The sequence below is a fragment of the Bufo gargarizans genome, chromosome 1 (assembly GCF_014858855.1).
Source record: "Bufo gargarizans isolate SCDJY-AF-19 chromosome 1, ASM1485885v1, whole genome shotgun sequence".
In the NCBI taxonomy this organism is placed as follows: Eukaryota; Metazoa; Chordata; class Amphibia; order Anura; family Bufonidae; genus Bufo; species Bufo gargarizans.
In genome coordinates, this window is record NC_058080.1 from 323,133,805 (window position 1) to 323,160,916 (window position 27,112).

The 27,112-nt window shown below is 44.0% G+C and overlaps 1 protein-coding gene across 3 annotated transcripts in view; it reads left to right on the plus strand.

Moving 5' to 3' along the window:
- Nucleotides 1-27,112, plus strand: part of ADGRL3 (adhesion G protein-coupled receptor L3) — an 807,408-nt gene that overhangs the window by 528,617 nt on the left and 251,679 nt on the right. For all 3 annotated transcript variants that reach the window (XM_044305816.1, XM_044305825.1, XM_044305834.1), the window contains exon 19: nucleotides 5,260-5,428. In XM_044305816.1, the coding sequence (XP_044161751.1) occupies nucleotides 5,260-5,428 (169 nt within the window). The remainder of the gene's footprint in view (nucleotides 1-5,259; nucleotides 5,429-27,112) is intronic.

Here is a 27,112-nt window from a genome sequence, read left to right on the forward strand (position 1 = left end):
GGACCGCTGCACTGTCCTGGGACTGAGTATGACAGGAAGGGGACATCTCTCCTCTCTCTAAGACGCCTGTCAATACGAACGGCCTGAGACATAGCAGAGTCCAAAGAAATAGGCCTCTCATGAAAGGCAAATGCATCTTTCAATCCCTCTGAAAGACCATGGCAAAATTGACTTCGGAGTGCAGCATCATTCCAACCAGTATCAGCTGCCCATCTCCGAAATTCTGAACAGTATATTTCTGCGGATTGTTTACCCTGGCATAATAGACGTAGTCTAGACTCAGCCAGAGCAATACGATCCGGATCATCATATATCTGACCCAGGGCTAAAAAGAATTCATCCACTGAACGGAGAGGCCGTGCCCCCTCCGGCAGCGAAAAGGCCCAGGACTGAGCGTTACCCCTGAGCAGCGATATAATGATCCCCACCCTCCGTTCCTCATCACCAGAGGAATGGGGAAGAAGGCGAAAATTGAGTTTGCAAGCCTCTCTAAAACGCACAGAATTCTCACTACCCCCGGAAAACGTATCCGGGAGCGAGATCTTAGGCTCAGAACAAACTCCATGAATGCAAGCTGAACCGGTCACTTGAAGCTGAGAAAAAGTCCTGCGGAGATCAGCTACCTCCAATGAAAGACCCGGAAGCGTTCAGCCAAAAGTGAAACCGGATCCATGCTTGAGACGGTTTTGGCGGCTTATAATGTCACGGACGGTGTACAGGAAACAAGACAAAGCAACATGCATATATGACTGAGTGGATCCAAAGCTAAGGAATCAAAAGGGAGACCCCTGCACAAGACCTGAGACTTTCCCTGGCTGCTCAGCCTATGCAAAGATCCCAGAGGTGGATGGTTGCATATCCACGTACCTCGACTATATAACCCCTGAACACCCTACAATAGTGAGGGGACACGACCACCGGCTCCCTACACCAGACACGGAGGGAGTCAGGGTCACCTGGGATCCAGCAAACAGAAAATAACAGATAAATGATCAGCACTTAACTTAGTAGCAGACTGGAAAACAAGATCAGCATGCACACACACTCCAGGAAGTAGTATAAGCCGCCCAGTAATGCACCATGGGGAGGAATTTAAAGGGAAGCAATCAGTCCAACTAGATGACAGCTGAAAGAGGCTAACGAGATGAGGAACTGAACAGCACAACAAAGAGAACTCAAGGAGGAGGTTCTGAAAGGCTTCTGTCAGAGCTTCTCAGCTGTCTGGTTGTGACAATAACCAAAGAATTTCTGTATAAACTGTCAGAAACCGTCTCAGGGAAGCTCATCTGCATGCTCATCGTCCTCATCGGGGTCTGGACCTGACTGCAGTTCGTCGTTGTGACCGATTTGAGTGGGCAAATGCTCACATTCTATGGCGTCTGGCACATTGGAGAGGCGCTCTGTTCACAAATGAGTCCCGATTTTCACTGTTCAGGGCAGATGGCAGACAGTGTGTGTGGGTGAGTGGTTTGCTGACGTCAATGTTGTGGATCGAGTGGCCCATGGTGGCGGTGGGGTTATGGTATGGGCAGGCGTATGTTATGAACAACGAACACAGGTGCATTTTATTGATGGCATTTTGAATTTGTGCTATTCATCCACGACCATCACCTCATGTTGCAGCATGATGCACGGCCCCATATTGCAAGGATCTCTCCCTAACCACAGGGGGACAACACCCCTAACTCCATTGGTGCAGATGGAACCACAGTCTCTGCACCAGGCCGACCGGGATGCTGGACGGCCGGTACAGATTCCCCACCAACCCTGCAGGAATGCCAGGAGGAGGAGGTATGAACAGTTGTTTTCATAATTAAAGAACCATATTCACCCAATATTACATTTAACTATTTTGTACCACATGGATTTTCTATTATCCAATTTTTTTTATTTTTAGGATATCCGATTACGATGTATAATTATTAGGAGAGTACTTCTCATTTTCAGTTACAGAGGTACCACGTACTACACCCTATATTCCGAGCATTATTCATTCACGCAATAAAGCAATGGTAAATCTCACAGCATCTTTATCTCTGAGGAAAGAGAACAAACATCTTAATATCATTACATCAGATTAATAAACCTCTCATTATACTGGATAAAAAAAAATTCCTTATTATCACATACCTCGGCCCATATCACTTACTTTCACCATCTCATATTTTGACTCCCTGCTAGAGAACAATGTCCTGAAGATTTGCTCTTTTCTCTCTTTAGACTTTCCATCTGTTAACCATTCTACAACCAGCAGCACATCTCCCCACCTCCACTTTTATTTGGCATTTCATTTCATTTCATTTCAAGACTTTTAGCACTCAATCCCCAGCTTCCTTCTTTCCTCTCTCTATGCCGGCCATACCCCATCCTCCAAGGAGGGGAGGAGGGTGCATCCAAACTACACAGAAGCCCCTCTAGCTTCACCTGACTGACTCCATAGACACTCTCACTCACAATTGTAAACTGGGAAATCTACTATCAGCTCTTATACAGTCTTATATGCCAATCAACATATTCTTAATCCTTTCAAGAATGTTATAGCATAACATGCAGTTTATGGAATTAGTTTGCTCTCACCTTAATCTACACTCATTATACCTCCATAATGGAGAGTACACTGACCTTAACTGAACCTCACACTCACTTCATAATCCACATACAATCCCATTTCTACTTACACTGCTGTGGTCTGCTGTTCCTCAACACACACACTGTATTTACTTATTATTGAAAAATTAATCAAAAGACCAGTTACACCATTACACAGTAAACAGACTCCTTCAAGCTAAATTATGCAATTAGTTTTTACAATTATTTATTCCATACATGACCTAAGTTCCTGGATCTCCCTACTGACCATACACACAACCCTTAGCTGTCTAAATTGTTGCTTGTCTAAAAAGTCCTTCCCCTGGAAATACAGACGTGGACAAAATTGTTGGTACCCTTTGGTCAATGAAAGAAAAAGTCACAATGGTCACAGAAATAACTTTAATCTGACAAAAGTAATAATAAATTAAAATTCTATAAATGTTAACCAATGAAAGTCAGACATTGTTTTTCAACCATGCTTCAACAGAATTATGTAAAAAAATAAACTCATGAAACAGGCATGGACAAAAATGATGGTACCCCTAGAAAACACAGAACATAATGTGACCAAAGGGACATGTTAATTCAAGGTGTGTCCACTAATTAGCATCACAGGTGTCTACAACCTTGTAATCAGCCATTGGGCCTATATATATGGCTCCAGGTAATCACTGTGTTGTTTGGTGATATGGTGTGTACCACACTCGACATGGACCAGAGGAAGCAAAGGAAAGAGCTGTCTCAAGAGATCAGAAAGAAAATTATAGACAAGCATGTTAAAGGTAAAGGCTATAAGACCATCTCCAAGCAACTAGATGTTCCTGTGAGTACAGTTGCACATATTATTCATAAGTTTAAGATCCATGGGACTGTAGCCAACCTCCCTGGACGTGGCCGCAGGAGGAAAATTGATGACAAATCTAAGAGACGGATAATCCGAATGGTAACAAAAGAGCCTAGAAAGACTTCTAAAGAGATTCAAGGTGAACTTCATGCTCAAGGAACATCAGTGTCAGATCGCACCATCCGTCGTTGTTTGAGCCAAAGTGGACTACATGGGAGACGACCAAGGAGGACACCATTGTTGAAAACGAATCATAAAAAAGCAAGACTGGAATATGCCAAACTACATGTTGACAAGCCACAAAGCTTCTGGGAGAATGTCCTGTGGACAGATGAGACAAAAATCGAAGTTTTTGCCAAGGCACATCAGCTGTATGTTCACAGACGAAAAAATGAAGCATATCAAGAAAAGAACACTGTCCCTACTGTGAAACATGGAGGAGGCTCTGTTATGTTCTGGGGCTGCTTTGCTGCGTCTGGCACAGGGTGTCTTGAATCTGTGCAGGGTACAATGAAATCTCAAGACTATCAAGGAATTCTAGAGAGAAATGTACTAGCCAGTGTCAGAAAGCTTGGTCTCAGTCGCAGGTCATGGGTCTTGCAACAGGACAATGACCCAAAACACACCGCTAAAAACACCCAAGAATGGCTAAGAGGAAAAAATTGGACTATTCTAAAGTGGCCTTCTATGAGCCCTGACCTCAATCCTATTGAGCATCTTTGGAAGGAGCTGAAACATGCAGTCTGGAAAAGGCACCCTTCAAACCGGACACAACTGGAGCAGTTTGCTCATGAGGAGTGGGCCAAAATACCTGCTGAGAGGTGCAGATGTCTCATTGACAGTTACAGGAAGCGTTTGATTGCAGTGATTGCCTCAAAAGGTTGCGCAACAAAATATTAAGTTAGGGGTACCATCATTTTTGTCCATGCCTGTTTCATGAGTTTATTTTTTTACATAATTCTGTTGAAGCATGGTTGAAAAACAATGTCTGACTTTCATTGGTTAACATTTATAGAATTTTAATTTATTATTACTTTTGTCAGATTAAAGTTATTTCTGTGACCATTGTGACTTTTTCTTTCATTGACCAAAGGGTACCAACAATTTTGTCCACGTCTGTATATGTGGAAACAGACTTCTATATTGGCTAGTCCATCCAGCCAGATCATCGCAGAAGGGATTACAATAATATTCTCGTTCTTTTTCTGCAACTATCTGTCTGTTCTTGCAGCTGCTACAACCATTAATCCTTCAGCTTCCTTTCCCCCCTTCTCCTTCTCCTCTGGCTGGTCAGTTTGTTTATGTTTAGACACAGATCCATCCCCCTACCTTAATGCAAAGGGATCAGGGAGGTCAATAGGAGACAGATGAGGGGGGGAGGGGGGGTAGAACACGAAGAGGGCTTTGATACTTTAGGAGTCTGTGTATTTCCAAACTCTGACATTTGAACCAGGGACACCTGATTTATCTCCCCTCACACGGTTTGTTTTTAAGTAGTCTAGTCAATTGATTTACTGTCACTGAAAAGTTGCTCAACATTTTTATAATGATAGTAAATAGTGTTGCAACACGACAGTTGCAAAAAATTCAGTGTTGTGCGACTGTATATGTGTTCTAGAGTTGTTCAGCCCCCACTGTTAGTTTTCCCTTATGTTGTGGATAGGGGATCACTTTTAGTCAGAGAGCAATATCGTTAAGGAATGTTTCTGATATTTACTTTGCAGATGTAGAATGCACTTGGAATCCATGTTATTTTTATTAAAAAAAAAAAAGGTTTGCAACTTAACAAATAATTATGTTTTATTTGTCATGTTCTTTTTCAGATCATGGGTTATAGGTGCAATAGCTCTCCTTTGCCTGCTGGGGTTGACGTGGGCTTTTGGACTTATGTATATAAATGAGAGTACAGTCATCATGGCATACTTGTTCACTGTTTTCAACTGTCTTCAGGGAATGTTCATATTCATTTTCCACTGCGTACTTCAAAAGAAGGTAAATTTAGCAATTCATTTTTATCCAATATTGCTTGTTGTATTTCTTTGTTACCATGCAATATTTAAAGAGGTTGTCCGGTCCCAAAATGAAAATTTGATGTGCTCCTAACACCCCTGACGATGCATATTTATGCTCCCAATGCCTGTATTTCAGGCCTGTGCTTTTCTCACCCCTGTCTGGGCATCAGAGCTGCTTAGAAGGAATATTTACATCCAGCACTTGGAAATTGCATTGCTAATAGTCTATAGCAATTTTCCTCTGCTTTAAACAGCTTGAATCAGCAAGCACATCTAAACACATCTGTATCTAATTCTATCATTTACGATACTGTTTGTTGAGCCTGTAACATAGCAAGTCATATACTCTATAAGTTATGGGTGATACTCTCTGCTGAGGTGTGTACCTAAGGATACATTCACATCTGTGTTCAGAAATCTGTCAGGCTGTTCCATCATCTGAACAGCCTGCTAGAGTTCACCGGATATTGACGTAAACCTCCGTATCCCATTGACTGTAATGGGATCTGACAGGGATAATGCCGTTTTCCATCAGAAATGTCTGCTGTCAGCCGGACAAAAAAAATCATACATGCAGGATTTTTCGTCCATCGGAAAGCTAGCATTGATGATGGAAACTGGTCAGATCCCTGTCAAATCCTATTATAGTCAATGGGATTAAGATGATAATGGCATTATCCCACTATACTGGATACGGTGAACTCCAACAGGCTATTTCCTTTGCCAGAACAGTCTTTTGGATTTCTGAACACAGATGTGAAACTAGCGTATGGGCCCATTCAAACAGCATTTTTTGCAGGCAGAATTTTGTGGCTGGTTTCCATGCTGAAATTTCCCCAGCGAGCAGTAGTTTCTGCCTCTCATTTATTTAAATGGGAGGTGCAGCAAGCCCCTGAAGAGCCAATACAGAGGATGGGAATGATTGGGACCCTGATGAGATTTTTTTTTTACTGTGTACTGCTCCGGCTGTTGCCCCCTTGGGATCGGTAAAGTGCAAAGGTGGTTTGAAAAATCAGGACAGGATTGACTCAATAAAAGTCTCTCTTTACTCAGTTCAAAAGATAACTTGCAGTATATACAACAGTACTTGGTACAAAGTGCAATTTCTGTCCCCAGAGGATGAGGTATGATGGCTGGATAAGTGGCAATTTAGGGCACCTCAGATGTGCTATCTTGCTGATAACTCTCTCTCTCTCTTGAACTTCTGGCTAAAAGCTATAAGCTAGCATTTGTCAATATAGGGATGCACTGTGTAATGCAGGCTAGGAGTTGGTTTGGCCTGGTTTGCTGGTCACTCTGCTGTCTATAAAAATCTTGCAGTCCCTCTGAAGTCATAGTCTTACAGGAGAATAGGATTCTCTTGATGGTCCCTAAGACCTTTGGAGTAGGACCAATTTTATATGCTTCCACGCTCCACACTGTCCTGGCTAGAACCTCCTCTCCTGGCATTAAGGAGGACCAGCCCACTCCTACCAAGAAAAGAGGAACATGGTGGTTAACCCTGTGTGCCTACCTCTGCATGTTGTTGTACTTACATGTCATAATATGGCATAACAAAACATTACATATAACCGGTCTGGGATATTGCTCAGGCAGCACTGAAGATTGTAGAGCCGCGGTTTAAAGCCGTGGCCATGCATAATAGGGACACAGACTGTCATGTGTATTGTGTTTTTTCTGTTATTTTAGCCAACTAAATACTGTAGGTTGCATGTGAAAAGGTGTACATATATTCATGTAAATAAAAATATATATATATTCCACAAAAGAACCACTGCCACAAGCCATGTGGACTCCTATTGTTCTCTAAATGGCACGTGGCGTGCCATTTATGCAACAGGCGTTATATATTTGCAACTGTGCCAAAAATAGACATGTTCATTCTTGGCATGGCTATAAACCACCAGCCGCATGAACAGATGCACAACCTCACAGTGAGAATAATGGTAGACGGAGTACACACAGTCACTGGTGGCTTTTTTGGAAAAGCTATACATTTCAGTATTGTGAAATGCTACTAATTAAATCCCATAACAGTGACATCAACAGTACCCTAATAAACAGTAACATCCACTGTGTCCCCACAACAGTGACATCTAAAGTGCCCTCATAAAAGTGGGATCCACAGTGCCTGCGTAAAAGAGACCCCATAACAGTGACATTCGCAAGGGGTCTGTAGTGTAATTTGCTGTGGGCCAGTAGATACACACACACCCAAATATATATATATATATAGAGAGAGAGAGAGAGAGAATGGGACAGCACTCCAAGACTTGAAAAGGATAGAAATCTTTATTCACCCATGTGAAAAATAATTGCAACGTTTCAGCTCACAACTGAGCCTTTCTCAAGCAAAGAAACACAAGCCTGTGCGTGTCTTATACAGCATTCTCAAAAATCAAGTAACCAATGAATTTTACAAATCAAAAACATGTCACTATTCGTCATGTGAAAATAATTAACCTCATTAGGTCATGTGAACAATTACTTATGCAAAGTATCCTACTACTGAATAAATGGAGCTGTGTCCATTAGTATTGCATCCAAACTTGTAACATTTGAATAATGCATTTAACAAAGTGCATATGTGCATGAATAAAGTGCATAAAAGTACAAGTGTTAAGCAAAAGTATTTTGCTGTATTTGTGAGAGGAGAGGCTCATTACACGGCTACTTACTTGCACCTGTGAGGCCAGGCTGGGTGGGTACTAGGCTATTTATAGGCTCCTGCAGGCCTAGGCTGATGATGATTCAGCTGATTTCACTACCTCTGAGTCAGTTCTAGGATACAGCAGCATGGTGTGGAGGCTCCTTACGGCTGGGCGACGGCAGAATGTCTCAGGAGGGCGCTGGTATTCATGGTAGGATCGGAGTTGTTGCACGGGACCCACGCTGCGGTCCACCACATGTAGTGCTCTGGGATGAAGCAGAGTTGGGCGCCAAGGGTTGAACGATGGTTGTATTGTTTGTCCGGCTATTTCAGAGGCCTGGTGGGGCCATTGCATACAGTATTGGGGTAGCATGTGCTTAGAGTGGGCATGGTTGTATGTTTTCTGGTACCTGGTTTACATGCGGGGAGCGTGTCTGCAGTTGGCTCAAGCACGCGTGCTGTGTTTAAGTGATGGTAAATGTGGATCAATGGCGGAGGAAAAAAAAAAAAAAAAGGGCAAATCAGACTTGTTTGGACGAGACACACATTGCGGTATGCGCATATGCTTGGACGAAGCAGAGTTGGGCGCTAATGGTCAAAATGACTGTTGTTAGTATAGTTTGCCTGGCTGTTTAGGGGCTTGTTGGAGGCTATTGCATATTGTTATTGGTGTAGCATGTGCCTAGAATAGGTCTCTCACGCATGGCTCCGCCATTAGAGTCTCTCACGCACAGCTTCGTCGAGGTGTCTGCATTTACGTTTTGTCCTATACACCATTCACTACTAGAGCTGCGTTCATGCGTCCGCTGTTGCATTGCATTAATACTCTGTGCACTTTCAGATTGCATTCATACGGCTGCTTCATACCATGTTCTTCATGCTCATACTCAGAGCCGTGCCCATACCATGTTTTAGGCACCACTCACATTCAGAGCTGCGTTCACTCACTTGTTCTTACATTATGTGTTATACTCTGCTTCCACTTAAAGCTGCATTTCTTTAAAAAAAAAAAAAAAAAAATTGTGTTCTTCAGTCCTGGATTGCATTCACTCAGACTGGTCTCCTTTACTTCTGGTTTGCAGTTACTCAGATTGGTCCCCTGCCCCAGTTAACCAAATAGCTCCCTAGCGGACTGTGGGCCAATAGGAGTAAGTTCCTACTATGTTTTCACAGTTGTTCATTCGTTTGTCACGACAAAGGGTCTTCTCTTAGCGAACCGTAATGCCTCTGGCTCTTCATTTTTCTCCCATCTGGTTCAATTTTGCGGTTGGTTTAATGTTTCATCTAGGCACGTGGTTCAGATCATTAATGTATATGCATTTTTTATTAGGTCTGGCTCACGTTTTAATTACTTATCATCACTGTAAGGTCATCCAGGTCAGTCTCTTGGCTTCGGGGGGCTACATGGCTTCGGGGGCCCGATGACCGTGCTTCATGTTGTTCGTTAGGGGTACAATACGGTTGTAGGCTGGTTAGCGTCTGAGGTTTATTGTCGGAGAGGGTCATGGTTATGAGAGTCCACAAGTCATACTGGTGCTGCATAAGTGGTAAAAAAAATAATAATAATAATTCGCCATTAGTCGCTCACACATGGCTTCTCCGTTCAACTTTTACACACAGGGCTCTGCCATTAGTCTCACACGCATGACTCTGCAATTAGAGTCGCACACATGGCTTCTCCGGTTTAGTTACACGTACGGCTCCGCCATTAGTCTGTCACGCATGGCTTCTCTGTTTTAGTGTTACACATACGACTCCGCCATTAGAGTCTCTCACGTATGGCTCCACAATTAGTCTCTCACACATGGCTTCTCTGTTTTAGTGTTACACATACGACTCCGCCATTAGAGTCTCTCACGTATGACCCCGCCATTAGAGTCTCTCATGCATGGCTTCTCCGTTTTAGTGTCACACATACAGCTCCGCCATTAGTCTCTCATGCATGGCTTCTCCGTTTAGTTTTACACATAGGACTCTGCCATTAGACTCTCTCACGCATGGCTTCTCCGTTTTAGTGTTACACACACGACTCAGCCATTAGAGTCTCTCACGCATGGCTCTCCGTTTAGTGTTACACATACGACTCCGCCATTAGTCTCTCACGTATAGCTTCTCTGTTTAGTTTTACATATATGACTCCGCCATTAGTCGCTCACGCGTGGCTCCGCTGTTAGTCTTTTACGCATGGCTTCTCCGTTTTAGTGTTACACATACGACTCCGCCATTAGTCTCTCGCGCATGGCTTCTCTGTTTTAGTTTTACACATATGGCTCCGCTATTAGTCTCACGCATGGCTCCGCTATTAGTCTCACGCATGGCTTCTCCGTTTTAGTTACACACGACTCTGCCATCCGTCTCTCATGCATAGCTCAGCCATTAGAGTCTCTCACGCATTGCTTCTCCGTTTAGTTTACACATATGACTCCACCATTAGAGTCTCGCGCATGGCTTTTCCATTTCAGTTTACACGTATGACTCAGCCATTAGAGTCCCTCACGCATCACTCCACCTTTAGTCTCCCACGCATGGCTTCTCAGTTAAATTTTACAGACATAAACTCCGCCATTCGAGGCCGGCTGCGTGGTCCCACCACAAGTAGGTTCCATGTCTTTTCTGCCCTCAGACCCGCTCGCATGGCTCGGTCATATTTGGCTCGCAATACAATTTTCTTGTGGTGTCTCGCGCCATTAGAGCCTCTCTCACATTGTCGTTTTCTCTGACTTTTATTTTCTAGGTTGTTGGGTTTTTTAAGCAGTCATCTCAAGCCTGCCTTTGCGGACATCACCTTCTCCCAAGGCAGGCTTACTTCATCTACAAACTCGGGCTGAGGGTTTGGTGTCCGGCCTGGGTATCGGTCTGTCTTCCAGTAGGAGGTACAGTAATAAGGCGCAATTGACAAAGTCTGTCACGTCTACAGACACGACAGATCCTATCACAACTACAGGAGCAGCATACATGGTGTATCACAACTGCATTCCCAATTTATACTCTGTTCACCACTAGAGCTGCGTTCATGCGTTGCTGTTGCATCACATTGATACCCTGTCATCTCAGATTGCATTCACAGCTGCGTTATACCGTGCTCTTCATGCTCACAGCTGGGCCCATACCATGTTTTAGGCACTACTCACATCCACAGCTGCGTTCACCCACCTGTTCATACATCACTTCGGCTTCCACTTAAGGCTGCATTTTCCTTTTCATTGCTACATCATGTTTACTCAGTATTTTTCTGGGGGAGTCAGTGCACCGCTCTGATACCGTTCCCCTGATGAACATAGCAGCTTTCTTTCAGGTTTACGTTTCTTCCCTCACTGGCGCCTGGCCCCGCCATTAGGGTCTTTCGCGCCAGGCGGTTACGAAGTCCTGTCACGACTACAGGCGGTTACGAAGTCCTGTCACGACTACAGGCGGTTACGAAGTCCTGTCACGACTACAGGCGGTTACGAAGTCCTGTCACGACTACAGGCGGTTACGAAGTCCTGTCACGACTACAGGCGGTTACGAAGTCCTGTCACGACTACAGGCGGTTACGAAGTCCTGTCACGACTACAGGCGGTTACGAAGTCCTGTCACGACTACAGGCGGTTACGAAGTCCTGTCACGACTACAGGCGGTTACGAAGTCCTGTCACGACTACAGGCGGTTACGAAGTCCTGTCACGACTACAGGCGGTTACGAAGTCCTGTCACGACTACAGGCGGTTACGAAGTCCTGTCACGACTACAGGCGGTTACGAAGTCCTGTCACGACTACAGGCGGTTACGAAGTCCTGTCACGACTACAGGCGGTTACGAAGTCCTGTCACGACTACAGGCGGTTACGAAGTCCGGTCACGACTACAGGCGGTTACGAAGTCCCGATCCATTATCAGAGTTAAGCGGCATATGCCATCTTCTAACTTTTGGGTCCTTTATAAATAATAAGAAATAATTTAAGCAGTGGCCTGGGGAAGAAGTATAGGTGAAGTATTTGCTACCAGCAATAGTTGGTGTCCGAGCAGGGCCCTTAGCGAATGGTTGGACTTCATTAAGTCTTCCATCACATTCACCATTGTTATTTCAGTCTGCAGCTCCCGGGTTCAGACCTTCTCGTAATATGTTCATATGATCGTCAACATAGGGGTAAATAGTTTTGACTACCGACCGCTCTTTCAAAACATCAACTTTAGCTACCTCCAAAAACAACGGCACGTGACAAAGAGGTAAGGTATATAGAAGTCTCTGATATGTACGGTATATTCCGCACCTTCATCGGGTAGAGTCTTCTGCGTTCAAAGCGGGTGTCGTAATGGTATGTATATGTTTACTCTAAATAAGGTCTATGCTTTTTGGCCCCTTTAGGCTGCCCTATCGCAGCAGTTATGGCACAATTCTACTGCTTGTTGCAAGATAGGGTTAGATAGGTTAGGGACACCTTTCTGATAGCCGATCCGAGCACAAGTGTTAAGCAAAAGTATTTTGCTGTATTTGTGAGAGGAGAGGCTGATTACACGGCTACTTACTTGCACCTGTGAGGCCAGGCTGGGTGGGTACTAGGCTATTTATAGGCTCCTGCAGGCCTAGGCTGATGATGATTCAGCTGATTTCACCCACCCACCCACGCCATCTTACAGTCACTTCATATAGGGGTGGCCCCCTTTAGGCTGCCCTATCGCAGCAGTTATGGCACAATTCTACTGCTTGTTGCAAGATAGGGTTAGATAGGTTAGGGACACCTTTCTGATAGCCGATCCGAGCACAAAGAAGATAAATCATGTATTAATGTTTAAAATCATACACCACGGAGACTGAGGAAAACAGAGAAAGTTTGACCATGTCTGACAAAATCGCATGTCCATGTGAATACTGGCCAAGAACAGCACTGTTAACTAATACTGCCAATACCACAAAATGTCAAAGACAGACCTCTGCCTCCACTATGCGCCCGCAACTCAGCTCCATTACATCATCAGCAACCAGATTTCATAATGTTACTGTGTAGGGGCTATTGCACGCGCATAATGTGACATTATTTCAAGGAATCGTCTCAGTTTGGAACCAGGCACTTATCACTGTGTCAACCTCACTGTCTGGGCCAATCGGAAAGGGATCCAACCTCCCGGGTGGATCAACCCCCTCCAAAATTATGGTCAGGTAAGGGGGACACCACACGTGAGTGTAGTGTACCCCGAACCGTCTCACTGTTTCGGTCCATAGACAGTGTAATAGGGATCTCCCATATAGACCACTTAATAGCAGAGATTAATTTTGACACAGCATGGATACAGTAGCAGAGGAAAATCTATCCAGTTAATTTTATACACATAGAACATCGCGAGCTGTCACATGTGTCCAAACTTCTATGTTCACTGTTTAATGTCACATTATGCGCGTGCAATAGCCCCTACACAGTAACATTATGAAATCTGGTTGCTGATGATGTAATGGAGCTGAGTTGCGGGCGCATAGTGGAGGCAGAGGTGTGTCTTTGACATTTTGTGGTATTGGCAGTATTAGTTAACAGTGCTGTTCTTGGCCAGTATTCACATGGACATGCGATTTTGTCAGACATGGTCAAACTTTCACTGTTTTCCTCAGTCTCCGTGGTGTATGATTTTAAACATTAATACATGATTTATCTTCTTTGTATCTTTATGCACTTTATTCATGCACATATGCACTTTGTTAAATGCATTATTCAAATGTTACAAGTTTGGATGCAATACTAATGGACACAGCTCCATGTATTCAGTAGTAGGATACTTTGCATATGTAATTGTTCACATGACCTAATGAGGTTAATTATTTTCACATGACGAATAGTCACATGTTTTTGATTTGTAAAATTCATTGGTTACTTGATTTTTGAGAAAGCTGTATAAGACATGCACAGGCTTGTGTTTCTTTGCTTGAGAAAGGCTCAGTTGTGAGCTGAAACATTGCAATTATTTTTCACATGGGTGAATAAAGATTTCTACTTTTTTCAAGTCTTGGAGTGCTGTCCCATTCTCTCTCTCTCTCTCTCTCTCTCTCTCTCTCTATATATATATATATATATATATATATATATATATATATATATATATATATATATACACATACAGGGAGTGCAGAATTATTAGGCAAGTTGTATTTTTGAGGATTAATTTTATTATTGAACAACAACCATGTTCTCAATGAACCCAAAAAACTCATTAATATCAAAGCTGAATATTTTTGGAAGTAGTTTTTAGTTTGTTTTTAGTTTTAGCTATTTTAGGGGGATATCTGTGTGTGCAGGTGACTATTACTGTGCATAATTATTAGGCAACTTAACAAAAAACAAATATATACCCATTTCAATTATTTATTTTTACCAGTGAAACCAATATAACATCTCAACATTCACAAATATACATTTCTGACATTCAAAAACAAAACAAAAACAAATCAGTGACCAATATAGCCACCTTTCTTTGCAAGGACACTCAAAAGCCTGCCATCCATGGATTCTGTCAGTATTTTGATCTGTTCACCATCAACATTGCGTGCAGCAGCAACCACAGCCTCCCAGACACTGTTCAGAGAGGTGTACTGTTTTCCCTCCTTGTAAATCTCACATTTGATGATGGACCACAGGTTCTCAATGGGGTTCAGATCAGGTGAACAAGGAGGCCATGTCATTAGATTTTCTTCTTTTATACCCTTTCTTGCCAGCCACGCTGTGGAGTACTTGGACGCGTGTGATGGAGCATTGTCCTGCATGAAAATCATGTTTTTCTTGAAGGATGCAGACTTCTTCCTGTACCACTGCTTGAAGAAGGTGTCTTCCAGAAACTGGCAGTAGGACTGGGAGTTGAGCTTGACTCCATCCTCAACCCGAAAAGGCCCCACAAGCTCATCTTTGATGATACCAGCCCAAACCAGTACTCCACCTCCACCTTGCTGGCGTCTGAGTCGGACTGGAGCTCTCTGCCCTTTACCAATCCAGCCACGGGCCCATCCATCTGGCCCATCAAGACTCACTCTCATTTCATCAGTCCATAAAACCTTAGAAAAATCAGTCTTGAGATATTTCTTGGCCCAGTCTTGACGTTTCAGCTTGTGTGTCTTGTTCAGTGGTGGTCGTCTTTCAGCCTTTCTTACCTTGGCCATGTCTCTGAGTATTGCACACCTTGTGCTTTTGGGCACTCCAGTGATGTTGCAGCTCTGAAATATGGCCAAACTGGTGGCAAGTGGCATCTTGGCAGCTGCACGCTTGACTTTTCTCAGTTCATGGGCAGTTATTTTGCGCCTTGGTTTTTCCACACGCTTCTTGCGACCCTGTTGACTATTTTGAATGAAACGCTTGATTGTTCGATGATCACGCTTCAGAAGCTTTGTAATTTTAAGAGTGCTTCATCCCTCTGCAAGATATCTCACTATTTTTGACTTTTCTGAGCCTGTCAAGTCCTTCTTTTGACCCATTTTGCCAAAGGAAAGGAAGTTGCCTAATAATTATGCACACCTGATATAGGGTGTTGATGTCATTAGACCACACCCCTTCTCATTACAGAGATGCACATCACCTACTATGCTTAATTGGTAGTAGGCTTTCGAGCCTATACAGCTTGGAGTAAGACAACATGCATAAAGAGGATGATGTGGTCAAAATACTCATTTGCCTAATAATTCTGCACTCCCTGTACATACATACATACATACATACATACATACATACATACATACACACACAATATACATACGCAAAGCCAATTACACTACAGATTGCAGAAGCCTGTCACCTGAGACACGCTGTTGAGGGCAGCAGCCCTGGCACTCGCTCAGTACTAGGATAGGTAGTTGGGCTGCCCTTGATGATGCTTGTGCTCTGAGCTTCCAGCTACTTTCACCCTGCTGCACACGATCATATCTGCACAAATTTTCTCAGCATTCCTGAGAAACACTCTAGAACATCCTGATATAAGATTCTAGAAGTCCTGATTTAGTGACACATCAGCCTGAGGAACACAGAAAGCTCTACATAATATTCTTTAGGTACCCCACACCTATACAGTGTGGCTTACATTAAACTGTGGGGTCAGATTACTAGTAGATGTTTAGCTCTGTGTAGAAACATAGAATGTGTCGGGAGATAAGAACCAGTTCGCCCATCTAGTCTGCCCAATATACTGAATACTATGAATAGCCCTTGGCCTATCTTATATGAAGGATGGCCTTATGCCTATCCCATGCATGCTTTAACTCCTTCACTGTATTTGCAGCTACCACTTCTGCAGGAAGGCTATCCCATGCATCCACTACTCTCTCAGTAAAGTAATACTTCCTGATATTACTTTTAAACCTTTGCCCCTCTAGTTTAAAACTATGTCCTCTTGTAGCAGTGTTTCTTCTTTTAAATATTATCTCCTCTTTTACCTTGTTGATTCCCTTTATGTATTTAAAAGTTTCTATCATATCCCCTCTGTCTCGTCTTTCTTCCAAGCTATACATGTTAAGGTCCTTTAATCTTTCCTGGTAAGTTTTATCCTGCAATCCATGTACTAGTTTAGTAGCTCTTCCTTGAACTCTCTCCAAAGTATCAATATCCTTCTGGAGATATGGTCTCCAGTACTGAGCACAATACTCCAAATGAGGTCTCACTAGTGTTCTGTAGAGCGGCATGAGCACCTCCCTCTTTCTACTGGCAATGCCTCTCCCTATACACCCAAGGATTCGGCTAGCATTTCCTGCTGCTCTATGACATTGTCTGCCTACCTTTTAGGAACATCAACCCTGTTCCAAATTTTTGTGTCATCAGCAAAAAGACACACCTTACCATCGAGGCCTTCTGCAATATCGCTGATAAAGATATTAAACAATATGGGTCCCAGAACAGATCCCTGAGATACCCCACTCATAACAAGACCATGGTCTGAATATACTCAATTGACTACAACCCTCTGTTGTCTGTCTCTCAGCCACTGCCTAATCCATTCAACAATATGGTAGTCCAAGCACAAAGACTGCAATTTATTGATAAGCCTTCTATGTGAGACAGTATCAAAAGCCTTACTAAAGTCTAGATAAGCGATGTCTACTGCACCTCTGCCATCTATTATTTTAGTCACCCAATAAAAAATAAATCAATAAGATTAGTTTGACATGATCTCCCTGAAGTAAACCCATGCGGTTTTTCATCTTTCAATCCATGGGATTTTAGATGTTCCACAATCCTCTCCTTAAAGGGAACCTGTCACCAGTTTTATGGTGTCCTAACTAAGGGCAACATAAATAAGTGACTGATTGTCTTAGCAAAATGCTCGGCCACTTTCTTTAATTGACCCAGTCAATCTGCCAACATCTTATATTGAAAAGCTCCAGCTCATAATGATGAGTCATGAATATTCATGAGCTCCTGACTCTCCCCGCCCACCTGCTGCTGAATGACAGTTTTTATCCATATGAATCAGCAGCAGGTGGGCAGGGGAGTGGCTATAGCTCTGAATTAAATATACGCTGGACTCAATGACATCACGCTGGACTCAAATCAGCTCATTAGCATGCGGCATGTGGCATCTTTGTGTGTATTTTATCAGGTAACCTTCTGTCACACCAGTAAGTGAATACATCTAAGGTACTTTTTAGTAGTTAATGATTGTATATAATTAGTTAGATTATAATCAAATATCCACATGACAGGTTCCCTTTAAGTATGGTTTCCATTAATTTCCCCACTATTGATGCCCGGCTTACTGGCCTATAGTTGCCCGATTTCTCCCTACTACCTTTCTTGTGAATGGGCACAACATTTGCTAATTTCCAATCTTCCGGGACGACTCCTGTTACCAGTGATTGGTTAAATAAATATGTTAATGGTTTTGCTAGTTTACCGCTAAGCTCTTTTAATAGCTTTGGGTGTATCCCATCAGGCCCCTGTGACTTATTTAAGCCAGAGAGTTTTGCAGCCTACATTTGCCTAGAAGCCTCGACTTTCCTGATTAGTTATACCCAAGAGGAAGGCATGCCTTGTAAGCTCCCCTGACTCTACTACAACCTGGCACTCTACTACAACCCTATACACTGTTTACTGGATTGCTTTTTGCACTCTTGGACTTCTTTCTTGCTACCAGGAGTAATCTAGAATTCATGTATTGGATGCCACCTACTCAGGCTTCCTCTTGCATCCATTATTACAGTATATCTCACAGCGCTGAGACACAATGGGGACTTTATTCATCTCACCTTCATTCGATCGCAACAGTAAGACCCATCATTGTGAATAGTGTTTGTGCTGTTCTCCTTGAGTGCATATTCTTCTGAGCGTCTCCTGACCAGAAAAAGTCACAGGCGGACATGGACAAGTTTCTCCATAAGAAACTGGCAGTGGACAAATAATCTACACAAATATCACTGCTACTGTCAGAATATTCAGATGAAGGTGATTCTTCCAGAGCTGAGAGCTGTGCCAAGGGGCAATATGGTATGGCTTCAACACAAATTTCCCTTTCTAAACAAGCTATGCAACAGATTATTGAAAAAGCTATTTGACCAGTAATGCATGAATTGTTTGACATTAGGCAACACATTAAGGCAGATATAGAGTGGAATAGCTTGAGGAAAACCAAGCTTCCCTTCTGGTCTTTGGAGAGGCCATCAACTTAATAATAGCCAATCCAATTTGAACAGCTTACTTCCATACATTGAGGACCAGGGTAACAGGGGCAGAAGGAATAATTTACGTCCCGGAAACCATCACTTCCCAAGTCCTTATGACTGCTCGCCAAGAATTCCTGAAAACCTTGCTCATCCCAGAAAATATAGCTAATCGTAGTCATGGAGAGAGCACAGAGAGCACTCCCACTAAAACCAACTGAGGGGGGACCCACCTAGATACCTAGAGACAGGGGGTCTGCCACAGTTATGTAGAAGCGCCGGCCTCTACATAACTTTAGCGGATCCTCCGCCACTTAATGTAAGACCGCTTACTAGCTGTCTTACTTTTATACCCGTTTCTACACCTAAAACAGGCATAGAAAATGATAAATGAAATGGGACTGCCTGTCCATCCCCTTCCCAGCCACACCCACTTTTTTAGAACTGATGTCAGCGGGGAGAAGTCAGATTACGGTGCAAAGGACTTTTGCGTTGCAATCTGTGCCAGAAATACACCTAATTTAGGTGTATTTTAGTTGAATAAATGATCCCCAGAATCTGTAGACTTTACCCATATGAATGAGATTCCAAAAACATCAAGAGAACTTCCAGATTTGTCCTATGAGGGTGAGAAAATCTCCATTTTCCAGAGTGTATCAACTGTTAGTTTGAACAAATGTTGCCAACTGAGAACTGTGACTAATGCTCTGCGATCCAGGTGCATACAATATAGTTGGCTCTATCCTTTTGGTATTGCTTTTTCACTCCTGGGCTCGAAAAGAATGATCCATAAATTATCTCACCGCCCACCACTATGTGACACTACCCTGGGATTGGATATTTCCAATTTACCTTTGTGGCTCCAAATTGGCATCCTGCTGGCAGCCGCACCAGCCAGAGGAGGCACACTTCATCTGAGACCTGAATGTATTTGGGGGACACTTTGTAGGGAGTTCATCGTCTCATCCAAACACTGTCCTGTGGAATCCTAAGGCTAATTATCAAAGTATTCTTGGTATATTAGTGGATATTTATAGATGTTGATATTGTAGATAGAGTATTTCTATATTTCTCTTTGTGGATTTCTATAGTGTGATATTCCTATAGGTTCTGAATAGAAGTGAGCGAATCGAAGTTGACGAAGTGGAATTCGATCCGAATTTCAGGAAAAATTTGATTTGCACCGAATCCGAATTTGTTCATAAAATGGCTGCTGCATGTGTGAGAACATGGAGCAAGGAACCCTGGGAGGCCAGGATCACCGATAATGCCATGCATGCAGCCAATCAGCAGCCAGCCAGCCCTGTGATGTCACAATCCTTTAAATAGCCTCAGCCATCTTGGATTCTGCCATTTTCCAGTGTAGTTAGTGCAGGGAGAGACATCTGCAGGCACTAGGGACAGTGCTAGAAAAAACTTCATTGTGCTAGCAAAAACTATTTGCAAGTGCAGGGAAAGATTATTCAAGGTGTAAAGAAAAGAAAGGGAGGAATCTTTCCACAGCATTCATGTTGAACAGGGTTCAGTAGGGGATGTTACAGCCTGGGTAATATGAACAATCCTATTACACCTTGCTGCACTAACTGGGGACCCAAATTGCCATTATACAGCTCTGTAATTCGAAGAAAACGGTCTTGTTATTGGGGTGTTACAGCCATTAACAGGGTTTATTACAAGGAAATATTTATATCGTCTTATTTTCCCTTGTGCGGTGCAGTTATATGTTCTAAAACATTTTTGGACTTGTATTAGTGGGAGAAAAAGGGCTTACTGTCACAGTCTCTCCCGTGACAGGGTTCAGAAGATCTAAGAGACTGGTTGCACGTGATGTGATTTGACAGCCTCTTTGGTTTCACTTGTTTCTGTGTTGCTGGTTATGACCACACCTCTTGTCTCAGGTGTAGCTTTAGTGGTCATTCCAACTCCTCTATTTAGTCTGGTCTCACCCATCATGCTATGCGGTTGATAGCTCCTTTCTGGTTTTGAAAGTGCTGGTGTTTGGTTCTCCATTGAGTTCCTGCTCATCCGCATACTTCGGAGTTAAGTGTCTTTTCCTATTTTCTAGTTTGTTGTATTCCCCTATCTTTTGGTGTTAGGCCTGGGGAAGTCTCCTGTTCCTTTAGCTGGGAAGGAACAGGTCATATTTTGTCCTGAGACTATCTCCAGGGCCCTTTAGGGTCAGATAGGGTTCTTATTTCCGGCATCTGAACATTCCTACCATCAAGGTCTGTTCATACTGATAGTAGTCAGGGCACGGTCTAGGGATTCACTAGGTGTTGACTTTTCCCCTTGCCCTAGTTTCTAGGCCTAGTACCTTTTCACTTCCCTCCTGTGTTCGGTGTGGAGTGTACTACCCACACCGCGCCGTGGCACTTATTGTGTGGTGAAGTACTAAAATGACAGCACATTTTGTCATGTATTAGTGACAAAAGAAAAATATATTTGCCGTTCAGCAGTGCAGTTATATGTTCTAAAGCCCTTTTTTGCATGTATAAGTGTGAAAAAAGGGCTTATTAGCTGTTGTGTGGTGAAGTGAGAAAATTTCAGACTTTTTGGGGGTATTTTAATTTCCTTTTGATTTATTTATTTAATCTAACAGTATGTCCGACAGAGTCCCAAGCTGTCATTTCTTTGCCAAAAAAGCAGTGCCAGCCCTGCACACACATGTAGGACAGAAGGTGGGCCTGTCCTTGAGCCTGTCGGTGTCTGCCAAAGTGCACGGCAGCGCTGACGTGTGGAGCTGTAACTATGGTCAGGGACAATACAGCTCTACGGCCCACTGGCTGAATGTTGTTCCTGCACAGCCACACCAGCAACTTGGCCAGGTGATGCCGCTTCCGCCACCTTGTTCTCGCGCCGTTGGTCCTGCGACAATGTCCGCCTCTGCCTCCTCATCCTCCACCGTGTCCTCAGCCTCCACTGCAGGGACAATTCAGTGCCCCTCCAGAATTCCACATGTGCAGGGCACGGCGGTGTCACGCTGTTCTGCACCGTGTTTGCCTGGGCGAACAGAAGTCACACAGGGGAGGAACTGCTCTGTGTCCTTCATCGAGAAATTGAATCCTGGCTTTCTCCACGACAACTGAAAATCGGAACCATGGTGACCGACAACAGGAAGAACATGGTGTTGGCGCTGCGTCAAGGAGGGCTGAGCCATGCACCCTGCATCGCACACGTGTTCAGTCTGGTTGTCTAGCGGTTCCTGAAGTCTTCCAACCATTTGCAAGACATCCTGAAAATGACCAGGAAACTTTGCATGCACTTCAGCCACTCGTACACCGCACAGCACACCCTCATTTAGCTGCAGCGGCAAAACGGCATCCCAAGCATAGGCTGATATGCAACATTTCCACACGTTGGAATTCCACCCTCTATATGTTGGACCAACTATACGAACAGAGAAAGGCCATAAACGATTCCTTGATGATCCAAGAAGAAAAGGAGTACTGCCCTGTGTAACTTCAATGTCAGCCAGTGGCAGCTCATGCGTGTCACCTGCCGTTTGCTCAGGCCCTTTGAGGAGGCCACATTATTTGTCAGTCGCCAGGACTACGGGATGAATGATGTCATTCCACTGCTTCATGTCCTTGAACAGATGCTGGTAAATCTGGCTGGTTAGGGGACTGGAGACGTGGTGCCTAGATTTCACGGCCACATGAGCCCTGTGGGGGCTGAACTGGAGGAGGAGGAAGAGAACTTTGGAGCTCAAGCAATGTGTAGCCAAATGGGTGGTTTTTATACACTGGTGACAGGAGAGGAGGAGCAAGAACAGCTACAGGGCGATGAGGAAGACGAGGCAGAAGACCCAGACACACCGTGGCATTATGCAGTGGAGATGGAGGTAGGGAATTCCTCCGAGTCACTTGCACAAATAGCCCGATGTATGCTCGCTTGCGTAGTGACAGCCAAATTGTCAGCATTCAGCAGAGGGATGACTTCTGGCTCTCCACCTTGTTAGGGGCCTTTTTACACCCGCTGAAAGGGAGGACAAACTGAACTACTATAGAGACATCCTATGTAGTCAGTTGGCCACTGCCTATCTGCGCCATCGTCCATCCTCTCGCAGATCTGACCGGGGGGCCCTCTGTGCTTATGTTCCTCTGCCATGGCTGCTGTGGCAGGGTGGGGGGTAGGAGCAATTTGAGCTCCATTAGCAGCAACTTGAGTCTAGAGTCGCTGATGAGCAGCTTTCTTTACCCGCCTAGTGAAGAAACTACGCAACAGCAGCACCTTGCCACTCTGTGGCCACTGATGCTGCCGCCACCTCCACATTGTCATTGTGCCACTCTGTGGCCTCCTCCTGATGCTGCCGCCACCTCCAGACTCTGTCATTGGGCCGCTCTGTGGCCTCCTCATGCTGCTTCCACCTCACCACTATGTCATAGGGCCACTCCCCACTTCATGACTGGGCCACTTTTTTGCCTTTTGGTCTGGCTGACATCATTTATTTGACCTTTCTTCTGATCTGTCAGAAGGAAGGAAAAATTAGACGCACAATGGATCCTGTCTGTGTAGCAGCTGTAAGGCCTGTATGGTCCTAACAGAATTGGCTTATGATTTGGTAGCCAAAAGCAGGAGTGGGTACAAAACACAGAAGACATGCAAATATTCCATTCATGCGTCATCTCTGTTTTGGATCCACTCCTGTTTTTTTGGCATTAGCAATTCTGATGGATTACTGCCCAAATGCTGCAGTGAAGACGGATGCTCCACAGACAGGATCCGTTTTTCGGGGGTTATTGTTCTGATGGATCAGAGGAAGGGCAAAATAATCAGTCACGTCAACTTAAAAATTACTGCTGACCCCCCCCCTCCACTCTGTCGGGGGGCTCTACTTGTATAAGCGTTTAATAGAACAGGCTCTGTAGACATCTATGTGGAATCAGCTGATGACGGTGTAAAAGGAGTGAGCTTCTTCTTGGCGCTAACATCGACCTGTAAGGCTGAGTTCATACTTGAGTTATTTGATCAGTTTTGGCCCCCGTGACTGCCCAAATAATAGAAGTGTGCAGTGATTCTAAGAGCAATGCCTGTGTTCTGCATGTCATACTGACTCACAGTATTATTTCACTACCACAGCAGACTGCCTATGGTGGTACTGCAAGGCTGTCACTGTCATATTGGTGTTTGCCCGTGACACGGTTGCCATGCAGACTGGTTGCCAGGGGCAACGTGTAGTTTGTGGTTTGCACGTGCACTTCTTCTTTAAGGTGTGCCTCTGGCTGGGTGCAGTTGTACTACAGCCTTGCTTGGTGTTGGAGCTTTGCTCCTTGTCTGGGTGTTCCAGCCCAGTCCTTGAGGGCCACCTTATGGAACATAAATTGTCCTCTCTTTTGTACCCTCCTTGTACCTTTACCCTCTCTTGTATGTGTAGTGTGGGTTTATGTTCTGGGTGTGTGTAGCGTTTTGTTGGTTGTTACGTGTCTGCGCTGATGTTGGTGTTGGTCCCTGCATGTATGCTTTACGTCACCTGGTATGTTGATACCTGTGTGAAGGGGCTGGTTTCCCGGAGGAGTTAAACATTAGTCTGTATGCAGTGCTGCCTGGGGCTGCTGTGCAGCTTGCTGTATGGGGCCCAGGCAGTATCAGGTATGCTGGATCCCTGTGTGTGGTGTTGTTTGTACGGTGTCCTATTTGGTGTGTGGGCACCTGTACTTATGCACGGGTTCCAGTCGTGGTGGCAGCAGCAGGTAAGTGAGTTTTCTTACCTGCCGATCCAGATGCTGCATATGATTATTTCCCTTCCTCCTGTTACTAGGCAGCTGGAGACTCCGGTTCATCTGAGTCCCTGAGGAACCGGTTGTCTCCTATTCCTGAGCCCTATGCCAGGGACCGTCAGGGTCAGCAGGTCCCAGTGCATGAGCCCTCCCACCTTCAGGGTTTGCTCATGCGGTGAGGAGATCAGGGTCAGGATTAGGGCGGCTGTAGTTTGTGGCCTGCTCCCTTCATTGTTGTCTGGCCTAGTAACAGTTCCCATTATACGGTGGGGAGTTTTCCCCACTCCCCACTGTGACAAAGGCACAGTGTTCTACACCACTATAAAGGCTCTCTGCAGCCAGGAAATAGACGTTTTTTAATGCAATTTGCCGTGAACAAATTCGTATCGAACCTAATTTTTTCAGAACATTCAGCAATCTGGCTGAATCAAATTTTAGAAAAATGTGCTCATCTCTAGCTCTGAACATTGTCTGCTGACACATGCCATGCTTTGATTTCCTTTGGCAGTATATTTGCAGCTATGAGGCAATAAAGAAGCCTTACCATGTGTGATTTTATCATTTGTCATTATTTAGGCTCACCTTTATTAATTGTGTTTGTACTAGAAGGCAACACATTTCTAATACCATATTCATAGTTTACTGCGATGACGTTTTAAATTTCAGTTATATATTTATACTTGTTTCAGTTTTCTAATGGACACCCATTTGTACTAGTGATGTCTATTATATGCATTACCACTTTGAATGCAAACATCATGAATTCCCCCACAAAAAGATCTAGAGTATTTCACCATCTTAAGTCCCTACACACAGACAACGCAATATTACAGGAGACTGAGTTTAAAACTGGAAAAATTCACATACTCCCTAGCTCTTATTTTATGTAGTAGTATCATTCTACTGCAATGGTGGCGAACCTATGGCACGGGTGCCAGAGGCGGCACTCAGAACCCTCTCGGTGGGCACTCGCGTTCTGGAAAAGATCTATGGTATACCAATATGCCTTAGGGTCCATTCACACATTCGCAAAATGGGTCTGCATCCATTCTGCAATTCTGCGGAACAGGTGCGGCCCCATTCATTTTCAATGGGGCCGGAATGTGCTGTCCGGATCTGCACTTTCGTTCTGCAAAAAAATAGAACATGTCCTATTCTTGTCCGCGGACAAGAAAATTATATTTTATGAGATTGCGGCGATGTGCGTTCCGCAAATTGTGGAACGCACATTGCCGGTGTCCATGTCTTGCGGATTCGCAAAAAACATACAGACGTGTGAATGGACCCTTAGACTTTTCCTGCCATTCATCAGCGCAGAGCGCACTATGAACAGCGCAGACAGCGCATTGAATGTAGGCAGGCTATTATAGCTAAATGATAAAATAAATGGAAGGTATACTGTATTGGACTGTAGTATTCAGGTTAAATTGCCGCGTTGGCACTTTGCGATAAATAAGTGGGTTGTAGGGTTGCAGTTTGGGCACTCGGTCTCTAAAAGGTTCATCATCACAGTTCTAGTGTGTCCGCTTTTAAATCCAGATGAGTGACAATTGCTTTTAAAAATAACATACCATTCCTTTTCTTTTCCTCAAAGGTTTTTTAGGGTACTTTCACACTAGCGTTTTTCTTTTCCGGCATAACGTTTCGTCCTAGGGGCTTTATACTCGAAAAGAACTGATCAGTTTTATCCTAATGTATTCTGAATGGAGAGCAATCCGTTCAGGATGCATCAGGATGTCTTCAGTTCAGTCTTCTGACTTTTCAGGATGGAGATAATACAGCAGCATGCTACGGTTTCATCTCCGGCCCCAAAAACTGAACACTTGCCTGAAAGCCGGATCCAGCATTTTTTTCCATAGGAATGTATTAGTGCCGGATCCGGCATTCAAATTGCCGCATTGACGGATCCGGTATTCTGGTCTGCGCATGCGCAGACCTTTAAAAATGTGAGAGAAAAACAGATCCGATATTGCGATCCATTTTTCTGAGTGATCAGGTATTTTTCAGACTGATCAGGATCCCGATAAGTCAAAAAAATGCCTGATCACTCAGAAAAAATGACATGCGTTTGCATACAGTTTGCCGGATCAGGCAGGCAGTTCAGGCAATGAAACTGCCTGCCGGAATCAAACAAGGCAAGTGTGAAAGTACCCAAACACGTTGGTCACCATAACTGGCTTCTATGCCTCAGACTCTCATCAGACGGCTTGGGTGGTTGATACATTTAAACAGTTACGTTATTTTGGAGAGGGGTTCTTCTTCTCCCCACTTTTATGTTTCAATAGTATTTATTAAAGTTTTTCACAATAATAAGGTACAGATTACATTGTGCACAAAATAAAGGACGTAGTGTCCAGTCAGATAGGCAATCCAGACAAATAAAATAAAGAACATAAAGACATAAAATAAATTAAACAAAAATAAAAAGAGTAGCATAAGGTCAGGGGTAGCAGTCATGCAGTTCTAGATCTCTTGGGTTCAATCTCGGGTGGCGAACAGTAAAGAGTAGGCCCATACTCATATCCATCTCTTAGTTGCATATAAAATATACTGTATCCTATCAAAGTTCAGGGTAGAGAGAAAGATTGGCAGAGTGGGGGGAGGACGACCATGGCTCCCAGACTCCCTCAAATAAGGAAAATGTATCCGAACGGATAGCCGATAACTTGTTGATCCTATCAATCACCGCTTGATAGCTCAGT